Source organism: Chiloscyllium plagiosum, unplaced genomic scaffold, assembly GCF_037043375.1.
Source record: "Chiloscyllium plagiosum isolate Xiang-an unplaced genomic scaffold, Cpla_swu_hap1 HiC_scaffold_13, whole genome shotgun sequence".
NCBI lineage: Eukaryota > Metazoa > Chordata > Chondrichthyes > Orectolobiformes > Hemiscylliidae > Chiloscyllium > Chiloscyllium plagiosum.
This window is the reverse complement of record NW_028270151.1, coordinates 90,826,980-90,849,094: the sequence shown is the minus strand read 5'-3', so window position 1 is coordinate 90,849,094 and position 22,115 is coordinate 90,826,980. Positions and strand designations below refer to the sequence as shown.

Sequence of the window (22,115 nt, the reverse complement as noted above, 5' to 3'; positions counted from 1 at the left end):
TCTCACTGTCGACCCTATCTAAACCCCTAATCATCTCGTACACCTCTATCAAGTCACCCCTAAACCTTCTTTTCTCCAATGAAAACAACCCCAAGTGCCTCAGCCTTTCCTCATACGATCTTTCTACCATACCAGGCAACATCCTGGTAAACCTCCTCTGCACCCGTTCCAGTGCCTCCACATCCTTCCTATAGTATGGCGACCAAAACTGCACACAATACTCCAGATGCGGCCACACCAGAGTCTTATACAACTGCAACATGACCTCAGTACTCCGGAACTCAATTCCTCTACCAATAAAAGCCAGTACGCCATATGCCTTCTCCACCGCACTATTTACCTGGGTGGCAACTTTCAGAGATCTGTGTACATGGACACCAAGATCCCTCTGCTCATCCACACTACCAAGTATCTGTCCATTAGCCCAGTACCCCATCTTTTTATTACTCTTACCAAAGTGAATCACCTCACACTTAGTTACATTGAACTCCATTTGCCACCTTTCTGCCCAGTTTTCCAGCTTATCTATATCCCGCTGTAACCTGCCACAATTCTTCCTCACTGTCAACAACTCCTCCGACTTTCGTATCATCCGCAAACTTGCTCACCCAACCTTCTAACCCCTCTTCCAGGTCATTTATAAAAATGACAAACAGCAATGGTCCCAAAACAGATCCTTGCGGAACGCCGCTAGTGACGGCACTCCAAGATGAACCTTTGCCATCAACTACTACCCTCTGTCTTCTTCCAGCCAGCCAATTCCTAATCCAAACCTCCAACTCACCCTCAATGCCATACCTCCGTATTTTTTGCAGTAGTCTACCATGGGGAACCTTATCAAACGCCTTACTAAAATCCATATACACCACATCTACCGCTTTCCCCTCATCCACCTCCTTAGTCACCTTCTCAAAGAATTCAATAAGTTTTGTGAGGCACGACCTGCCCTTCACAAAACCATGCTGACTATCCTTGATCACATTATTCATATCCAGATGTTCATAAATCCTATCCCTTACAATTCTCTCTAAGATTTTGCCCACAACAGAAGTGAGACTCACCGGCCTATAGCTACTAGGGTTATCCCTACTCCCCTTCTTGAACAAGGGAACCACATTTGCTAGCCTCCAATCTTCTGGCACTACTCATGTAGACAACGAGGACATAAAAATCAAGGCCAATGGCTCTGCAATCTCCTCCCTTGCTTCCCAGAGGATAAATGCCATCAGGCCCAGGGGACTTATCTATTTTCACCCTTTCCAGAATTTCCAACACCGCTTCTCTACATACCTCAAAGCCATCCATTCTTCTTAATTGTGACTCAGTACTCACATTGACAACAATGTCCTGTTCCTGATTGAATACTGACGAAAAGTATTCATTCAATGTCTCCCCAATCTCTTCAGCCTCCACACGCAACTTCCTACTACTATCCTTGACTGGACCTATTCCTACCCTAGTCATTCTTTTATTCTTGACATACCTATAGAAAGCCTTAGGGTTTTCCCTAATCCTACCAACTAAGGACCTTTCATGCCCCCTCCTTGCTGCTCTTAGCTCTCTCTTCAGGTCCTTCCTGGCTACCTTATAACTCTCAATCGCCCTAATTGAACCTTCACACCTCATCTTTACTTAGGCCGCCCTCTTCCATTTAACAAGGGATTCCAATTCCTTATTAAACCACGGCTCCCTCACACGACCCTTTCCTCCCTGCCTGACGGGTACATACTTATCAAGGACACTCAATAGTTGCTCCTTGAACAAGCTCACATATCAATTACGCCCTTGCCTTGAAGCTTACTTTTCCAAGCCACACATCCTAAGTCATGCCTCACCGCATCATAATTTCCCTGACCCCAGCTATAACTCTTGCCCTGCAGTGCACACTTATCCCTCTCCATCACTAGAGTAAAAGTCACCGAATTGTGGTCACTGTCCCCAAAGTGCTCACCTACCTCTAATTCTAACACCTGGCCTGGTTCGTTACCCAGAACCAAATCCAGTATGGCCTCACCTCTTGTTGGCCTATCTACATATTGTGTCAGGAAACCCTCCTGCACACATTGGACAAACACCGACCCATCTAACGAACTTGAGCTATAGCTTTCCCAATCAATATCAGGAAAGTTAAAGTCCCCCATAACAACCACCCTATTACTTTCACTCTTCTCTTGAATCATCCTCGCAATCCTTTCTTCTACGTTTCTAGGACTATTAGGAGTCCTGTAAAAAACTCCTAACAGGGTGAGCTCACCTTTCCTATTCCTAACCTCAACCCAAACTACCTCAGATAGCGAGTCTTCAACCATCGTCCTTTCCACAGCTGTAATACTATCTTTGACAAGCAATGCCACACCTCCCCCTCTTTTACCCCACCTCTGACCCTACTAAAACATTTAAACCCTGGAACCTGCAACAGCCAATCCTGTCCCTGTTCTACCCATGTCTCCGTAATAGCCACAACATCGAAGTCCCGGGTACCAACCCACGCTGCAAGTTAAGAGGTTATGTTGTGGCTGTAGAGGACATTGGTTAGGCCACTGTTCGAATATTGTGTGCAATTCTGGTCTCCTTCCTATCGGAAAGATGTTGTGAAACTTGAAAGGGTTCAGAAAAGATTGACAAGAATGTTGTCAGGGTTGGTGGATTTGAACTACAGGGAGAGGCTGAACAGGCTGGGGCTGTTTTCACTGGAGCATTGAAGGCTGAGGGGTGACCTTATAGAGGTTTATAAAATCATGAAGGTAATGGATAGGATAAATAGACAAAGTATTTTCCCTAGGGTGGGGGAGTCCAGAACTAGAGGGTTTAGGGTGAGAGGGGAAAGATATAAAAGAGACCTAAGGGCAACTGTTTCACACAGAGGGTGGTGCATGTGTGGAATGAGCTGCCAGAGGAAGTGGTAGAGGCTGGTACAATTGCACATTTAAGAGGCATTTGGATGGGTATATGAATAGGAAGGGTTTGGAGGGATATGGGCCAGGTGCTGGCAGGTGGGACTAGATTGGGTTGTGATATCTGGTCAGCATGGACGAGTTGGACCGAAGGGTCTGTTTCCATGCTGTACGTTTCTATGACTCAGTAACCCACTGAGAGGGTGTGGCAGTTAGAGCAGTAATGACATGAATGGCTGAAGAATAGTATTGTTCACAGCCTAAATGAATATGTGCTACGTGACATTTTTACAATTGATGAAATGTAACTGTTTTATCATCTTTTATCAGATCACACATTTATATTCAAATATGAAACAAGTGATCGAATATTGGAATATTGAGAGTAGTTTTGGGCTCTGTATCTAACGAAGGACGTGTTGGTGTTGGAGGGGTCCACAGGAAGTTTGCCAGAACGATTCTATGGATGGAGGGCTTGTCATACAAAGAGCAGTTAAGGACTTTGGGTCTGTACTCGATGGAGTTGGGGGATCTGATTGAAACGTACAAATAACTCAAAGGCCTGGATAGAGTGGATGTGGTGAAAATGCTTCCTCCAGTAGGAGAGACTAGGCACAGCCGCTGAGTGATGACGTTTTGGTCCTGTGCTGAGGAGGAATGTCTTAGCCAGAGGGTGATGAGTCTGTGGAACTAATTGGTGCGGAGATTCTTGATTTGTAAGAAAAGCAAAGGTTATGAAGAGAAGGCAGAAAAATGGGATTGAGAAACATATCAACTATGATTGAATGGTGGAGCAGACCCAATGGGATGAATGCCCTAATTCTACTCTTATATCTTATGGTCTTGTTGGTAAATGTTGCGACTTCAAATAATTATCTAGTTTTCCCTTAAATAGTGTAGTCTGCATATCCCTTGTGGCGAATCATTCCATGTTCCAATATCCATCAGTTTAAAGACATTCACCTCAAACTCTCTACTTCCTGTGCATTTAAAATTGATGATATCAGATCACTGACTGTGAACCAAAGGAAATAAATGCTTCCCTATTGATTCTGTTGTAACCTTTCACAATTTTAAACACCTCTATTTCCCAGTAACTATTCTCTTTCCCTTGCACTGATGGAAATCGTTTCAGTATCTTATGACATTCTTCTTCATGATAGATTCCCCTGTGACATCTTCCTGAGTAATCTACACTGTAGATTTCTATCAAATCATGGAATCAGGCAATCATTCTGGTTCAGGAGGAAGCCATTCAGTCCATTGTGTCGGAACTGTATTTCCAAATAAGCACTGCATGAGTTGTCACTCCTTTGCCATCTCTGATCCATAATCTTCCTTTTCACATTTTTAAGGTTCATTTATATTAGACCCCTTGTATAATGGGGCACAATTTATTCTGTGGTCCAAACAGACATTTTTTTTTACCAATTCATTGTTTTTTTTCAAAATTCTATTCACTACTTAATCATGAGTTAGTGATTAGCAACTGTTCTTTCAAACGTTTATACATCCTTTGTTCTTCAGTATATTTACTGTAAGTGTGTCCTCTCACACTTCTTGCTTATTTTTGATATGCATTACCTTACAGAAAGTTTATTCAAACTAAATTGTTTTTCACTTCTCTGAACCTTCATGATAGGCACATTTCTCTTTGAAAGTTCAATATCCCTTTCAATTCTGACATTAAACCTACTATTGCTAGTTCCTAATTGCCCTCCCTCTTAAATGTGCTGTTTGGCCAACTAGTGTGAGAAAATCCTTCATCATATTTCTCTCCACACCCAATCCTTCCTCTGACACCATTGTTAATACTTTCCTTCCCCAGTTTGTCGATTGGCCCGTAAGGGAATCAAAGTTATATTCCACTTTTGACAGCTTGAGTCTTATTCTTTATCTTGTTTTTTAAAAATCCCTTTTTGTACTATATCATGGACATTATCTCCCAAAAAACTGTTTTTCTTCATGATAATAGCTTTTCACTTTTTTCAGTTCAGTTTTATGATTCAATTTGACAGATTTATTTGTTTTGCTCCCTCACACCTAAATGTTGTTCACCCTTGGTTCATTCTACTTTAACTGCTCCGTAAAGTGTCTCAGCAGGATCAATGCTGCCATTTCGGTTCAAGTGAAGACCCTTCCTGCAGTACAACTGCTCCCTGTTCCTCAACTGTTTCTGTGATCACAAGGTCTTCCCTCATCAAACTGGTTCCTGATTTTCTCCTCGTCAACCTGTAATACAGAGGAGTCTAGAGATTATTACCACTTAATTCTTCAAATTAGATCTTAAACTCAAGATCCCAAACATTTTCCTCTTTTTGTCACTGGTTTCAACATGACCCTTTATGTTTGACTGCTCTCCCTTCCTCTCCAGAAGTATCTCCATGCCTGTGACCTCCAACTTGTATGCAGCAATATGCCATTTGCAATCTTAATCGTAACTGTAAAAACAATTGTTATTCGCCTGGCTCTTGAATCTACAAATTATCTGCTATTCATCTAGTCTGTCTGTCTCTCACTATACCTCTGCCAGTTCTTTACCACAGGAATGCTCAGGAACATTCTACATATTCTTCATACAATCACTAAGTGGGATTTCACCATGTACCCTTCCACTCCCAGGGGATGAGGCATTAGACTGCCTGGGGTGGCTGCTGTGCCCATCACTGACCTAGCACCATGGGTATTTCATCAGTTAGCAGTGCTGGGTTTGGGTGGCCTGTACACTGTTGAGCCAACACCCCCTCCCCCAACCACCACCACACACTAATTCCTTATACTGTATACCCAACAGTGATCATTGAAGGGTGGGGAGAGTCTGCCTGCAGCTCCAACAACTCTTGGTGAACAGTGTGGGACTTGGAAGATTTAGACAATAGACAATAGGTGCAGGAGTAGGCCATTCAGCCCTTCGAGCCTGCACCGCCATTCAATATAATCATGGCTGATCATTCCTAATCAGTATCCTGTTCCTGCCTTATCTCCATAACCCTTGATTCCACTATCTTTGAGAGCTCTATCCAACTCTTTCTTAAATGAATCCAGAGAGTGGGCCTCCACTGCCCTCTGGGGCAGAGCATTCCACACACCCACCACTCCCTGGGTGAAGAAGTTTCTCCTGAGCTCTGTCCTAAATGGTCTACCCCGTATTTTTAAGCTGTGTCCTCTGGTTCGGCACTCACCCGTCAGTGGAAATATGTTTCCTACTGCCAGAGTGTCCAATCCTTTCATAATCTTATACGTCTCAATCAGATCCCTTCTCAATCTTCGAAACTCAAGGGTATACAAGTCCAGTCGCTTCAGTCTTTCAGTGTAAGGTAATCCTGCCATTCCAGGAATTGACCTCGTGAACCTACGCTGCACTCCCTCAATAGCCAGAATGTCTTTTCTCAAATTTGGAGACCAGAACTGCACACAGTACTCCAGGTGTGGTCTCACCAGGGCCCTGTACAGCTGCAGAAGCACCTCTTTGCTTCTATACTCAATTCCTCTTGTTATGAAGGCCAGCATGCTGTTAGCCTTCTTCACTACCTGCTGTACCTGCATGCTTGCCTTCATTGACTGGTGTACAAGAACATCAAGATCTCTCTGTACTGCCCCTTTACATAAATTGATTCCATTGAGGTAGTAGTCTGCCTTCCTGTTCTTGCTAGCAAAGTGGATAACCATACATTTATCCACATTAAACTGCATCTGCCATGCATCTGCCCACTCACCTAACTTGTCCAGGTCACCCTGTAATCTCCTAACATCCTCATCACATTTCACTCTGCCACCCAGCTTTGTATCATCAGCAAATTTGCTAATGTCATTGCTGATACCATCTTCTAAATCATTAACATATATTGTAAAAAGCTGCAGTCCCAGCACGGATCCCTGCTGTACCCCACTGGTCACTGCCTGCCATTCCGAAATGGAGCCGTTTATCACCACCCTTTGTTTCCTATTAGCCAACCAATTTTCAATCCAATCTAGTACTTTGCCCCCAATACCATGCGCCCTAGTTTTACTCACTAACCTCCTGTGTGGGACTTTATCAAAAGCTTTCTGAAAGTCCAGGTACACTACATCTACTGGATTTCCCTCATCCAACTTCATAGTTACATCCTCAAAAAATTCAAGAAGATTAGTCAAGCATGATTTCCCCTCCATGCTGACTCTGTCCTATCCTGTTACTACTATCCAGATGTGCAGTAATTTCATCCTTTATAATAAACTCAGCATCTTTCCCACCACTGAGGTCAGACTAACTGGTCTATAATTTCCTGCTTTCTCTCTCCCACCTTTCTTAAAAAGTGGTATAACATTAGCCACCCTCCAATCCTCAGGAACCGACCCCGAATCTATTGAACTCTGGAAAATAATCACCAATGCATCCACGATTTCCCGAGCCACCTCCTTCAGTACCCTGGGATGCAGACCATCAGGCCCCGGAGACTTATCAACCTTCAGACCTAACAGTCTCTCCAACACCAAATCCTGGAAAATATAAATTCCCTTAAGTTCAGGTCCTTCAGCCACTGTTACCTCAGGGAGATTGCTTGTGTCTTTCCCAGTGAACACAGATCTGAAGTACCCATTTAATTCCTCTGCCATTTCTTGTTCCTAGTAATATATTCCCCTGTTTCTGTCTTCAAGGGCCCAATTTTTGTCCTAACCATTTTTTTGCCTTGCACAAACCTAAAAAAGCTTTTACTATCCTCCTTGGCCAGTTTACCTTCGTACCTCATTTTTCCTCTGCGTATTTCCTTCTTAGTAATCCTCTGTTGCTCTTTAAAAGCTTCCCGGTCCTCAGTTTTCCCACTTATCTTAGCTATGTTATACTTTTTCTCTTTTAACTTTATATGTTTCTTTACTTCCCTCGTCAGCCACGGCCGCCCATGCCTCCTCCTGGGATCTTTCTTCCTTTTAGGAATGAACTGATCCTGCAACTTCTGCATTATACACAGAAATATCCGCCATTGTTCCTCCACGGTCATCCCTGCTAAGGTATTGCACCATTGAACTTTGGCCAGCTCCTCCCTCATAGCTCCATAATTCCCTTTATTTAACAGAAGTACTGTCACTTCCGATTGTACCCTCTCCCTCTCAAATTGCAGATTGAGGCTTATTGTATTATGGTCACTACTTCCCAATGGCTCCTTCACTTCGAGGTCTCTGACCAATTCTGGTTCGTTACACAATACCAGATCCAGAATTGCCTTCTCCCTGGTCGGCTCCAGCACCAGCTGCTCTAAGAATCCATCTCTGAGGCACTTCACAAAGTCTCTTTCTTGAGGCCCAATACCATCCTGATTCTCCCAGTCTACCTGCATGTTAAAATCCCCCATAACAACTGTAGTGACATCTTTGCGACAGGCCAATTTCAGCTCCTGATTTAACTTACATCCGACATCCAGACTACTGTTTGGGGGCCTGTAGATGACTCCCAAGAGGGTCTTTTTACCCTTAGTATTTCGAAGCTCTATCCACACTGACTCTACACCCCCTGACTCTAGGTCCCCCTGCGCAAGGGACTGAATATTTGATGGAATAGCAGCCTTCAGAGGTGGATGTGCTCTCACCTCTAAGCGGCAATTGGATAGGTACATGGATGGGTGCTTAAGCTAGGACAAATATTCGGCACAACATCGTGGGCCGAAGGGCCTGTTCTGTGCTGTATTGTTCTCTGTTCTATGTTCAAACGGGACTCATCCTGCGTCAATTATCAACTGGGGTTTCTTTTGTTCTCTCTCATAACTTTAAACTGGGATGTGGCCTATGTTTTCACGGACAATCCACCTGACTCTGGCTGTCCATGTCAGGCTTGTCCTTACCTGATCAGGCCAACATGTGAATTCAGATCAACTGCAATGTAATTGAATCATAACAGTCCCCTGATATGACTCAGCAAACCACCTAGATGTACCAAACCACTACTCAGGAGCAGAAGCAACATCATTTTGCCCCTTGAGTTTGCCCAGCATTCAATGAGATCATGTTGTGACACACAAAATGAGAATAAGAGCAGACAGGCCACTTAACATCAGTGTAATTATTGAGAGAGAACAGCACACCCAATCCAAAGTCCTTCTTACTAACAGTGGGAGAGCTGTCTCATAGGTGAGGCAAGCAACAACCTGACAGAGTCATATTTATGGGATCATATCTTCCAGACAATGCCCCAGACACCACCAAAACTGGATATGTCCTATCCAACCAGGAGGACAGACCCAGCAGAGGTGGAGGCACAGTGGTACATAGGCAGGAGTGAGTCGTCCTGGGAGTCCTCAACATTGACTCCAGACGGGGGCGGCACGGTGGCACAGTGATTAGCACTGCTGCCTCACAGCGCCTGAGACCCGGGTTCAATTCCCGCCTCAGGCGACTGACTGTGTGGAGTTTGCACGTTCTCCCCGTGTCTGCGTGGGTTTCCTCCGGGTGCTCCGGTTTCCTCCCACAGTCCAAAGATGTGCAGGTCAGGTGAATTGGCCATGCTAAATTGCCTGTAGTGTTAGGTAAGGGGTAAATGTAGGGGCATGGGCGGGTTGCGCTTCGGTGGGTCAGTGTGGACTTGTTGGGCCGAAGGGCCTGTTTCCATGCTGTAATGTAATGTAATGTAAAACTCCCAAAACAATCTCATGGCATCAAGTTAAAGAGGGCAATCCTGCTGATTACCACATCTTCCCTTTCCACTGATGAATCTGTATTCTACTGTATTGAATACGAGTTGGAAAGAATACGAGTGTACAAAGGATACAAAATGCAGTCTGCCTGTGGGATCACCAAGATTGGCTCAACTGCACTATTTATGATCAAGGCAGCTAAGATGGTGTTGAATATTACTACTAGACTGAGCTGTGACAATTGGTGAGACAATAATCAAGACGATAAAACTTACTGGATACACAGTAATCTAATTGTTGAAGGTGCATCTTCCCCTGACAATGTTGACATGAGTGCCGAGGTGAATTCCCATCTTCACATGAAGAATACCTTCCATTGCATGTGTGACACTACCATGTGATACATAAAACTTCAAACAAATCCAATAGGTCAAAACTCGATAGCCATGCTCTGGGCCATCAACAGAACAGAACCAGGAGGAAAATTCTCTGCAGGTCAACATAACACCTGGCTCAAAGGAAGATGATTGTGGTTGTTAGAGGTCAGTAATGTCAGCTCAAGGACATCTCTGCAGGAGTTTTCAGGGCACCTCAAGACAATTTGTAACTCACTCCCCACCCTGCCATTACCATCAAGCCAGGGGATCAATGGTTCAATGCAGGAGGGCATGCCAAGAGCAGCACCAGGCATACCTGAAAGTGAGGTGTCAACCTAGTAAAGCTACAAAATAAACATTAATGTCAGACTGCAAAACAGAAGTAAGAAATCACAGACATAGTCTCAGAGAGTGTAGCTCTGTTGCCCTGCTATATCCTGTCATGAACAGGTAATTAACCCCAAGGAAGAGCTTCCACAAATATTCCAATCTACAATGATTGTGGATCAGTGCCAAAGACAATGTTGAAGCATTCCTAACAATTTTCAGTCAGATGTACTAAGTAATGATACACCTCAGCCTCCTTCTCCCAATTCAATTCACCCCGCTTGACCACAAAATGGTTAAAACAATAGCTATAGACTCTAACAATATCCTGACAATAATAGTGAAGATTTGTGTTCCAAATAATCTTTGTGTGTCACATTCCTAGACAAATCGCTCCAATACAGCTACGTGCTGGTTTTGCATCTACCCAACAGATTGCCCAGGTATGTACTATACACAAAAAGCAGGAGAAATCCAACTACTGCTAATAACCACCCCGTCAGTCTATTCTCGATCATCAGCAAAGTGATGGAATCATGGAACCCCTACAGTGTGGAAGCAAGCCATTCATCCCATCGAGTCACACCCAGAACTACTGCTGCATCCGCCGTGGCTAATCCACATAGTCTGCACATCCCTGGACACTATAAACAATTTTGCGTGGCCAATCTCCCTAATCTGCAATTCTTGGATTGTAGGAGGAAACCAGAGCACCTGGAAGAAACCCATGCAGATACAGGAAGAATGTGCAAACTCCACACAGATGGACATCTGAGAGTGGAGTCGAACCTGGGTCCCTGGCATTGTGATGCAGTAGTGCTAACCACTGAGCCACCATATTGCCCCAAGGTGTCATCGGCAGTGCTATCAAGCAACACCTGCGCAGGAATAACCTGCTCAGTGATGCCCAGTTTGGGTTTAACCAGGGCCATTCAGCTCCTGACCTCATTACAGCCTTGGTACAAGTATGGACAAACAAGCTGAATTCCTGAGGTGAGGTGAGAGTGACAAAACTTCACATCAAGGCTGCATTCAACCAACTGTGACATCAAGGAACTCTAACAAAACTAGAGTCATTCTGTACCAGGAGGAAAATTCTCTGCAGATCAGAATAACACCTGGCTCAAACGAAGATGGTTGTGGTTGTTGGAGGTCAGTAATCTCAACTCAAGTACATCGCTGCAGGTGTTTCTCATGGCAACGTTCAAGGTCCAAATGTGTTCAGTGTGTTTATTTGATATCTATAACCTGAAACATTGACTCTGTCAACTACTGACAACTGTCTACAACAACTCACCAAGACTTTTTGACACCATTTTCTAAACCCTGTGATCTGCAACACTGAAAAGGACAAGGGTAGCAGATGTTTAGGAATACAATTCTGACCTTGAACTATGCCACTATTCCTTCAGTGAAAATCCAGGAACTCTCTCCATTACAGCATTGTAGATCTACCCACTGCAGTGTTTGAAGGAGGTAGGTCACTACCATCTTTTTGAAGTCAGTTAGGAATTTGCAGTAAGTGCTGGCCCAGCCAATCACCCTTACATTCTATGAATGAATCAAACTCCAAAATAGTACAATGCAGAAGCTCATGCTACTTGTAGTGCATGTTTTTCTGAACAGAGATTCATGGTCATAAATGCACTGTCTTTGGTCATGGAGATTGATGATGATTCACCTATTGCTGTAGGCACACATCATTAGCTTACCTGCTGAGGAAATCTTATGTCTAACTCTGTAACTGAAAGATGTCAAAACTTGTGATCTGCAACACTGCAGATGCTTAGGAATACAATTCTGACCTTGAACTATGTCACTATTCCTTCAGTGTCACAGTGTGAAAATCCAGGAACCCCCTCCATTACAGCATTGTGGGTCTACCAACTGCAGTGGTTCAAGAAGACACACCACTAAGAAACCACAAGAAACAAATTCTTCATGTTCACTTCACATAAGTACTAATTACCGAAAAAGAAATGTTGAGACCTTTCCCAAACATAGACCTTTAAAAAATACCACATTTAGTTTCTCCCAGCATGTGCTAACTTTCCATTTGCTCCCTTATTTGGATCACTGTAGTATATTGAGTCTACGACTGACACCTGACACAGCTAACATTAATCTTTAAGGTCAGTTGTTAGAAGTAATTTCTTCCCCAGCATCAAAGGAATGACAGCATTGAGCAGCATTGAGATAATGTCAATGATGGGGATATATCAGCAACAAGCCAATTTCTCCCAGGAGACTCATGTCAGTTCAGAGCTCCTGAGCAGTGTTGCTCCCATCACTGCTTAGCAAGTTTCTTCAACTACCACAGTGCAGATTGTCCTGCTGCTTTTTAGACTATACTCCTGAATAGATTAATGGGGCACAATATAAAATAAAACACCAGTAGCTCTGAGGAAGGGATGAGATTCAGCAAAGCCCAGTCAAATAGGGCTTAAGCAAGGCCTGAAGAGTATGGGATCCTGCCCTTTTTCAGATAGCTCAGGGTTTTCTTGCATCATTCTCAGTTAGTGGGGGAGAAAGTCTTTTTTTTTGGGAATTCAAAATTGGCATAGCTATGCAAAATGTTAAAATGCAGAAGCAATTCTGTTGTTTTATTCTCACCCCCAGACTTTATGTACATTATTTGAAAGTTGCGTAATTTGGGACCTTGGTATAGCTCATCACACCAAATACATCTTCTTGATGTGAAATGGTGCATTTTAGCAGAGGGACATGAGAGGTTTGTATAGGTACAGAGACACTGGAAGGTGATCTTTGAAGATGGTAAGACACATAGACTAGCTGGCAAAGCATTTGGGATTTTGATCTTCCTAAGTAGAGACATTGAGCACAATAACAGGATCATTATTCTCAATCTTTATGGAGAGAGTCATGTTTTAATGAATCAGGTAAGGTTAGATTGCAAGAACAGCAAGCGATTAGGAAGGTAAATGGAATATTGTCAATTATTGGAAAGGAAATAGAATATGGGGAGGGTTTACTACAATAATGCAAGGCATTGGTGAGATCACAACTAAAATACTGCATACAGTTTGAGGTTCATATTTAAGAAATAGATTCAATGTATTAGGAGAGAGTTTACTTGGCTAGTCTCTGGGATGAAAGGATCACTTCAGGAGGGATGATTGGACAGGCTGGACCTGTTTCCATTAGTGTTTAGAAAAATAGAGTTGACCTTGTTGAAATAAAAAAGATCCCAAGGAAACTTGAGAAGGTGTATGCTGATAGGATGTATCCTTTTGTGGGGAAACCGGAAGCAGAGACTTAGCTTAAAGATAAGGGAGTTTCCATTTAAGATTCAAATGAGGAGTAATATCTTCTTTTAGAAGGTGGTGAGTTTGTGTAGCTCTCTTCTCTAAAGTGCAGTAGGGGTGCAGCCATTGAATATTTCAAGGGCTGAGATAGATTCTTGATTAACAGGGGAATCAAATGGTATTGGAATAGGCAGGAATGTGGAGTTGAAGCCACAATCAGATTTGTCATTATCTTATTAAATAGTTTGAGGGCTGAACAGATAGACTTTAGAAGCCAATTAAATTGCCAGGACTCTGGAGTTATGCCAGAAATGGGACTGATTGGGTAACTCCATAGAGAATGAACATGGAACAGATGGGCTGAATAGCCTCTTTCTGTGCCATAATGAAGCTATGATTCAAATAATGTAGAATGTGTAGTGAGAATGAGTAACTTAGCAACATCAGTATGAGTAAAGAAGTAGCACAGGGGACATAAATGGAATCCAATCTTTTGATCCTAATGGCCTGGATCGTTACTGGAAGCAACTGCAGATACAGCAGGAGCTTTTGTTTTGAATTTCCAGAATTGCTCCAATTCTGGGGCAGTTTCCAGGGATTGGAAGGCAACAAACATAAACCAACCATTTAAGATATAAAAAAGATCAAACATGGAGAATTGGCTGCCCCATAGAAGACAGAGTGTGGTAGTAGATGGAAAGTATTCAACCTGGAGCTCGGTGACCAGTGGTATCAGTTCTGGCACCTCTGATCTTTGTGATTTTTATAAATGACTCAGATGAGGAAGTGGAAGGGTGGGTTAGTACGTTTGCCGATGACAAAAAGGTTGATGGAGTTGTGGATAGTGTGGAGGGCTGTTGTAGGTTGTAACGGGACATTGACAGGATGCAGAACTGGGCTGATAAGTGGCAGATGGAATTCAACGTGGAAAAGTGTGAAATGATTCATTTTGAAAAGTTGAATTTGAATGCAGAATACAGGGTTAAAGGCCGGATTCTTGCCAGTGTGGAGGAACAGAGGGGTCTTAGGGACAAGTGGTGGGCTTGTTAGTGGGTGAACATTTTGGTGATGGTGACCACAATTCTGTGACTTTCACCTTGGTTATGGAGAGAGATAGGTGCGCACAACAAGGTAGATCTTATAATTGGGGGAAGGGAAATTACGATGCTGTAAGGCAGGATTTGAGGAGCATACGTTGGGAGCATAGGCTGTCAGGGAAGGATGTGGTGGAAATGTGGAACTTTTTCAAAGAGCAGATACGACGTGTCCATGATATGTATGTACCTATCAGGCAGGAAAGAAATGGTCGTGTGAGGGAGCCTTGGTTGACGAGAGAGGTTGAATGTCTGGTAAAGAGGAAGAAGGAGGCTTACATAAGGTTGAGGAAACAGGATTCAGACAGAGCAGTGGAGGGATACAGGATAGCCAGAAGGGACCTGAAGAAAGGGATTAGGAGAGCTAAGAGAGGGCATGAAAAATCGTTGGCGGATAGGATCAAGGATAACCCCAAGGCATTTTATGCGTATGTGAGAAACCTGAGAATGACGAGAACGAGGGTAGGTCCGATCAAGGACAGTAGTGGGAGACTGTGTATTGAGTCGGAAGAGATAGGAGAGGTCTTGAACAAGTACTTCTCTTCAGTATTTACGAACGAGAGGGACCGTATTGCAGAAGAGGAGAGTGTGAAATGGACTGGTAAGCTAGAAGAGATACCTGTTAGGAAGGAAGATGTGTTGGACATTTTGAACAACTTGAGGATAGACAAGTCCCCCGGGCCTGACGGGATATATCCTAGGATTATGTGGGAAGCAAGAGAGGAAATTGCAGTACCGTTGGCAATGATCTTCTCGTCTTCACTGGCAAAGGGGGTGGTACCAGGGGACTGGAGAGTAGCGAATGTTGTGCCCCTGTTCAAAAAAGGGAATAGGGATAACCCCGGGAATTACAGGCCTGTTAGTCTTACTTCTGTGGTAGGCAAAGTAATGGAAAGGGTACTGAGGGATAGGATTTATGAGTATCTGGAAAGACACTGCTTGATTAGGGACAGCCAGCACGGATTTGTGAAGGGTAGGTCTTGCCTTACAAGTCTTATTGAATTCTTCGAGGAGGTGACCAAGCATGTGGATGAGGGAAGAGCAGTGGATGTAGTGTACATGGATTTTAGTAAGGCATTTGATAAGGTTCCCCATGGTAGGCTTATGCGGAAAGTCAGGAGGCATGGGATAGAGGGAAATTTGGCCAATTGGATAGAAAACTGGCTAACCGGTCGAAGGCAGAGAGTGGTGGTAGATGGTAAATATTCAGCCTGGAGCCCAGTTACAAGTGGAGTTCCGCAGGGATCAGTTCTGGGTCCTCTGCTGTTTGTAATTTTTATTAATGACTTAGATGAGGGAGTCGAAGGGTGGGTCAGTAAATTTGCAGATGATACGAAGATAGGTGGAGTTGTGGACAGTGAGGAGGGCTGTTGTCGGCTGCAGAGGGACTTAGATATGATGCAGAGCTGGGCTGAGGAGTGGCAGATGGAGTTCAACCCTGCCAAGTGTGAGGTTGTCCATTTTGGAAGAACAAATAAGAATGCAGAATACAGGGTTAATGGTAGGGTTCTTAGTCAGGTGGAGGAACAGAGGGATCTTGGGGTCTATGTACATAGATCTTTGAAGGTTGCCACTCAGGTGGATAGAGTTTGTAAGAAGGCCTATGGAGTATTATCGTTCATTAGCAGAGGGATTGAATTCAAGAGTCGTGAAGTGATGTTGCAGCTGTACAGGACTTTGGTTAGGCCACAGTTGGAGTACTGTGTGCAGTTCTGGTCGCCTCACTTTAGGAAAGATGTGGAAGCTTTGGAGAGGGTGCAGAGAAGATTTACCAGGATGTTGCCTGGAATGGAGAGGAAGTCGTACGAGGATAGGTTGAGAGTTCTCGGCCTTTTCTCGTTGGAACGGTGAAGGATGAGGGGTGACTTGATAGAGGTTTATAAGATGATCAGAGGAATAGATAGAGTAGACAGTCAGAAACTTTTTCCCCGGGTACAACAGAGTGTTACAAGGGGACATAAATTTAAGGTGAAGGGTGGAAGGTATAGGGGAGATGTCAGGGGTGGGTTCTTTACCCAGAGAGTGGTGGGGGCATGGAATGCGCTGCCCGTGGGAGTGGTAGAGTCGGAATCATTGGCGACCTTTAAGCGGCATTTGGATAGGTACATGGATGGGTACTTAATCTAGGTTAGAAGTTCGGCACAACATCGTGGGCCGAAGGGCCTGTTCTGTGCTGTATTGTTCTATGTTCTATGTCCATAGATGCCTCAAAGTTGCCACCCAGGTTAATAGGATTGTTAAGAAGGTGAATGGTGTATTGGCTTTCATTAGCAAGGAGATTGAGTTTAAGAGCCGTGAGGTTATGCTGCAGCTTTGTAGAGCCCTAGTTAGACCACACTTGGAGTATTGTGTTCAGTTCTGTTTTCCTCACTATAAGGAGGATGTGGAAGCTTTAGAGAGGTGCAGAGGAGATTTACCAGGATGCTGCCTGGACTGGAGGGCATGTCTTATGAAAAAAGATTGATAAAGCTAAGGCTTTTCTCACTGGAGTGAAGGAGGATGAGAGGTGACTTAATAGAGGTTTTCAAGATTATCAGAGGCATAGATTGAGAAGATATCTAGAACCTTTTTCCCAGGGCAGAAATAGCTATCACAAGGAGGCATAATTTTAAGGTGATTGGGGTAAGGTTAAGGGGAGATGTCAGAAGTCAGTTCTTTACACAGAGAATGGCGAGTGCGTGGAATGCACTGCCAGCAGTGGTAGTAGAGTCAGATACACTAGGCACATTTAAGCAACTCTTGGATAGGCCCATGAATGATAGTAAAATGAAGTGTATGTTGGTTAGTTTGACCTTAGGTTAGGATAAAAGGTCAGCACAACATCGAGGGCCGCAGGGTCTGTATTGTGCTGTACCATTCTATGTCCTAAAGTCCCATTCATCTAATAGAACATAGAACATAGAAGAATACAGCGCAGTACAGGCCCTTTGGCCCTCGATGTTGCGCCAATCCAAGTCCACCTAACCTACACTAGCCCACTATCCTCCATATGCCTATCCAATGCCCGCTTAAATGCCCATAAAGAGGGAGAGTCCACTGGCAGGGCATTCCATGAACTCATGACTCGCTGAGTAAAGAACCTACCCCTAACATCTGTCCTATACCTACCACCCCTTAATTTAAAGCTATGCCCCCTTGTAATAGCTGATTCCATACGTGGAAAAAGGTTCTCACGGTCAACCCTATCTAAACTCCTAATCACCTTGTACACCTCTATCAAGTCACCCCTAAATCTTCTTTTCTCCAATGAAAACAACCCCAAGTGCCTCAGCCTTTCCTCATACAATCTTTCTACCATACCAGGCAACATCCTGGTAAACCTCCTCTGCACCCGTTCCAGTGCCTCCACATCCTTCCTATAGTATGGCAACCAAAACTGCACACAATAATCCAGATGCGGCCACACCAGAGTCTTATACAACTGCAACATGATCTCAGGACTCCGGAACTCAATTCCTCTACCAATAAAAGCCAGTACGCCATATGCCTTCTTCACCGCACTATTTACCTGGGTGGCAACTTTCAAAGATCTGTGTACATGGACAACAAGATCCCTCTGCTCATTCACACTACCAAGTATCCGACCATTGGCCCAGTACTCCATCTTTTTGTTACTCTTACCAAAGTGAATCATCTCACACTTAGCTACTTTGAACTCCATTTGCCACCTTTCTGCCCAGTTCTGCAGCTTATCGATATCCCGCTGTAACCTGCCACATCCTTCCTCACTGTCAACAACTCCTCCGACTTTCATATCATCCGCAAACTTGCTCACCCAACCTTCTAGCCCCTCCTCCACGTCATTTATAAAAATGACAAACAGCAATGGTCCCAAAACAGATCCTTGCGGAACACCGCTAGTAACTGCACTGCAAGATGAACCTTTACCATCAACTACTACCCTCTGTCTTCTTCCAGCCAGCCAATTCCTAATCCAAACCTCCAACTCACCCTCAATGCCATACCTCTGTATTTTTTGCAGTAGCCTACCATGGGGAACCTTATCAAACGCCTTACTAAAATCCATATACACCACATCTACCGCTTTCCCCTCATCCACCTCCTTAGTCACTTTCTCAAAGAATTCAATAAGGTTTGTGAGGCACGACCTGCCCTTCACAAAACCATGCTGACTATCCTTGATCACATTATTCCTATCCAGATGTTCATAAATCCTATCCCTTACAATTCTCTCTAAGACTTTGCCCACAACAGAAGTGAGACTCACCGGCCTATAGTTACTAGGGTTATCCCTACTCCCCTTCTTGAACAAGGGAACCACATTTAGCCTCCAGTCTTCTGGCACTATTCCTGTAGACAACGAGGACATAAAAATCAAGGCCAATAGCTCTGCAATCTCCTCCCTTGCTTCCCAGAGAATCCTAGGATAAATGCCATCAGGCCCAGGGAACTTATCTATTTTCACCCTTTCCAGAATTTCCAACACCTCTTCCCTACATACCTCAAAGCCATCCATTCTACTTAATTATGACTCAGTATTCACATCGGCAACAATGTCCTGTTCCTGAGTGAATACTGATGAAACGTATTCATCCAGTCTCTCCCCAATCTCTTCAGCCTCCACACGCAACTTCCCACTACTATCCTTGACTGGACCTATTCCTACCCTAGTCATTCTTTTATTCCTGACATACCTATAGAAAGCCTTAGGATTTTCCCTAATCCTACCGACTAAGGACCTTTCATGTCCTCTCCTTGCTGCTCTTCGCTCTCTCTTCAGGTCCTTCCTGGCTACCTTAGAACTCTCAATCGCCCCAATTGAACCTTCACGCCTCATCTTTACATAGGCCGCCCTCTTCCATTTAACAAGGGATTCCCTCACATGACCCTTTCCTCCTTGCCCGACAGGTACATACTTATCCAGGACACTCAATAGTTGCTCCTTGAACAAGCTCCACATATCAATTATGCCCTTGCCTTGAAGCCTACTTTTCCAAGCCACACATCCTAAGTCATGCCTCATCGCATCATAATTTCCCTGCCCCCAGCTATAACTCTTGCCCTGCAGTGCACACTTATCCCTCTCCATAATTAGAGTAAAAGTCACTGAATTGTGGTCACTGTCCCCAAAGTGCTCACCTACCTCTAATTCTAACACCTGGCCTGGTTCGTTACCCAGAACCAAATCCAGTATGGCCTCACCTCTTGTTGGCCTATCTACATATTGTGTCAGGAAACCCTCCTGCACACATTGGACAAACACTGACCCATCTAACGAACTAGAGCTATAGCTTTCCCAATCAATATCAGGAAAGTTAAAGACCCCATAACAACCACCCTATTACTTTCACTCTTTTCCTGAATCATCCTCGCAATCCTTTCTTCTACGTCTCTAGGACTATTAGGAGGCCTGTAGAAAACTCCTAACAGGGTGACCTCACCTTTCCTATTCCTAACCTCAGCTCAAACTACCTCAGATGGCGAGTCTTCATCCATCGTCCTTTCCACCGCTGTAATACGATCTTTGACAAGCAATGCCACACCTCCCCCTCTTTTACCCCCACCTCTGACCCTACTAAAACATTTAAACCCTGGAACCTGCAACAGCCAATCCTGTCCCTGTTCTAGCCATGTCTCCGTAATAGCCACAACATCGAAGTCCCAGGTACCAACCCACGCTGCAAGTTCACCTACCTTATTTCGTATACTTCTTGTATTGAAGTATACACACTTCAAGCCACTTTCCTGTTTAAAGGCACCCTCCTTTAAGATTGATGCCATGTTCCTAACCTCCCTAAACTCCAGGTCCTGCACCCTAAAGCTACAGTCTAGGTTCCCATGCCCCTGCAGAGTTAGTTTAAACCCCCCCCAAAGAGCACTAGCAAACCTCTCACCAAGGGTACTGGTGCCCCTCAGGTTCAGGTGTAGACCATCCTGTTTATAGAGGTCCCACCTTCCCCAGAAAGAACCCCAGTTATCCAAATAACGGAATCCCTCCCTCCTGCACCGTCCCTGTAGCCACGCATTTAACTGTTCTCTCTCCCTATTCCTCGACTCTCTATCACGTGGCACGGGTAACAAACCAGAGACAACAACTCTGTTCGTTCTAACTCTGAGCTTCCAAACTAGCTCCCTGAAAGCCTGTCTAACATCCTCGTCACTCCTCCTACCTATGTCGTTGGTGCCAATGTGGACCACGACTTCGGGCTGCTCCCCCTCCCCCTTAAGGACCCGGAAAATACGATAATAGTTGCAGGTAAAATACTAGAATCTACCATGCTGACCATAGAATCAGGTAACTTAGAAAATCATATCATTAGCAGAAATGGGAGGCACAGTGGTATGGGAGGCACGGTGGCACAGTGGTTAGCACTGTTGCCTCACAGCGCCAGAGACCCGGGTTCAATTCCCGCCTCAGGCGACTGACTGTGTGGAGCTTGCACAGTTTTAGATTTTTTTTTAGATTACTTACAGTGTGGAAACAGGCCCTTCGGCCCAACAAGTCCACACCGACCCGCAACCCACCCATACCCCTACATTTACCCCTTACCTAACACTATGGGCAATTTAGCATGGCCAATTCACCTGACCTGCACATCTTTGGACTGTGGGAGGAAACCGGAGCACCCGGAGGAAACCCACGCAGACACGGGGAGAACGTGCAAACTCCACACAGTCAGTCGCCTGAGGCGGGAATTGAACCCGGGTCTCTGGCGCTGTGAGGCAGCAGTGCTAACCACTGTGCCACCGTGCCATCCCATGTCTCCCCATATCTGTGTGGGTTTCCTCCAGGCGCTCCGGTTTCCTCCCACAGTCCAAAGATGTGCAGGTCAGGTGAATTGGCCATGCTAAATTGCCCGTAATGTTAGGTGAAGGGGTAAATGTAGGGGAATGGGTCTGGGTGGGTTGCGCTTCGGCGGGTCAGTGTGGATTTGTTGGGCCGAAGGGCCTGTTTCCACATTGTAAGTAATCTAATCTAATCTAAATGCAGAAGAATTTGTCAAAGCAAAATCATGTTTGACAAATCTGATGAGTTTTTTTTAAATGATGGAACAAATAGGATGGATAAGTGAAATAAGTAGATATAGTGCTTTTGAATTAAAACTCTTTTGTTTATTTTTAAATCTTGCCAGCCTGGTGTCTCTCTCTCTCTATATTCCTCTTTAAACAACCTTTACAACACACTTTCAGCCAACCCCTAATAACTCCTAGATGTTTAACAAGAGTCTGGTACAGCACCCTGAGGAGTTTTACTATGTTGCTGACACAATGTAAATACGTACAAGCCTTTATTGTTGGTTCATGGTTCATAACCTCCTGCAGTGTAATTTTTTATAGGAAAGACTAGAGAGAGGGTAAAGAATATTGTGCTGCTTCTAATTATAACGTAAGCCCAGTGCCTAAAGGCATTTCAGTTGTGATGCAAACAACTTGTGCACAGAATTTTAATCCTTGCCCAACTGAATATTTACCGATATGACAACAAATCCAGATCCAGATTGCTCGGACTCTTTCCAGATCTGTACTTGCATATACTAATAGTTCTTTTACAAGTTTTTGCACAGTGCTCCTCGGAGGAATCTGTTCGGGC

At 44.3% G+C, this 22,115-nt stretch overlaps 1 protein-coding gene across 1 annotated transcript in view; it reads right to left on the bottom strand.

Annotated features, from left to right (window-relative positions):
- LOC122556265 (kyphoscoliosis peptidase-like) overlaps positions 1-22,115 on the bottom strand; it is a 131,088-nt gene that overhangs the window by 31,613 nt on the left and 77,360 nt on the right. The window contains exon 9 of the mRNA XM_087993199.1: positions 21,997-22,105. Within this exon, the coding sequence (XP_087849325.1) occupies positions 21,997-22,105 (109 nt within the window). The remainder of the gene's footprint in view (positions 1-21,996; positions 22,106-22,115) is intronic.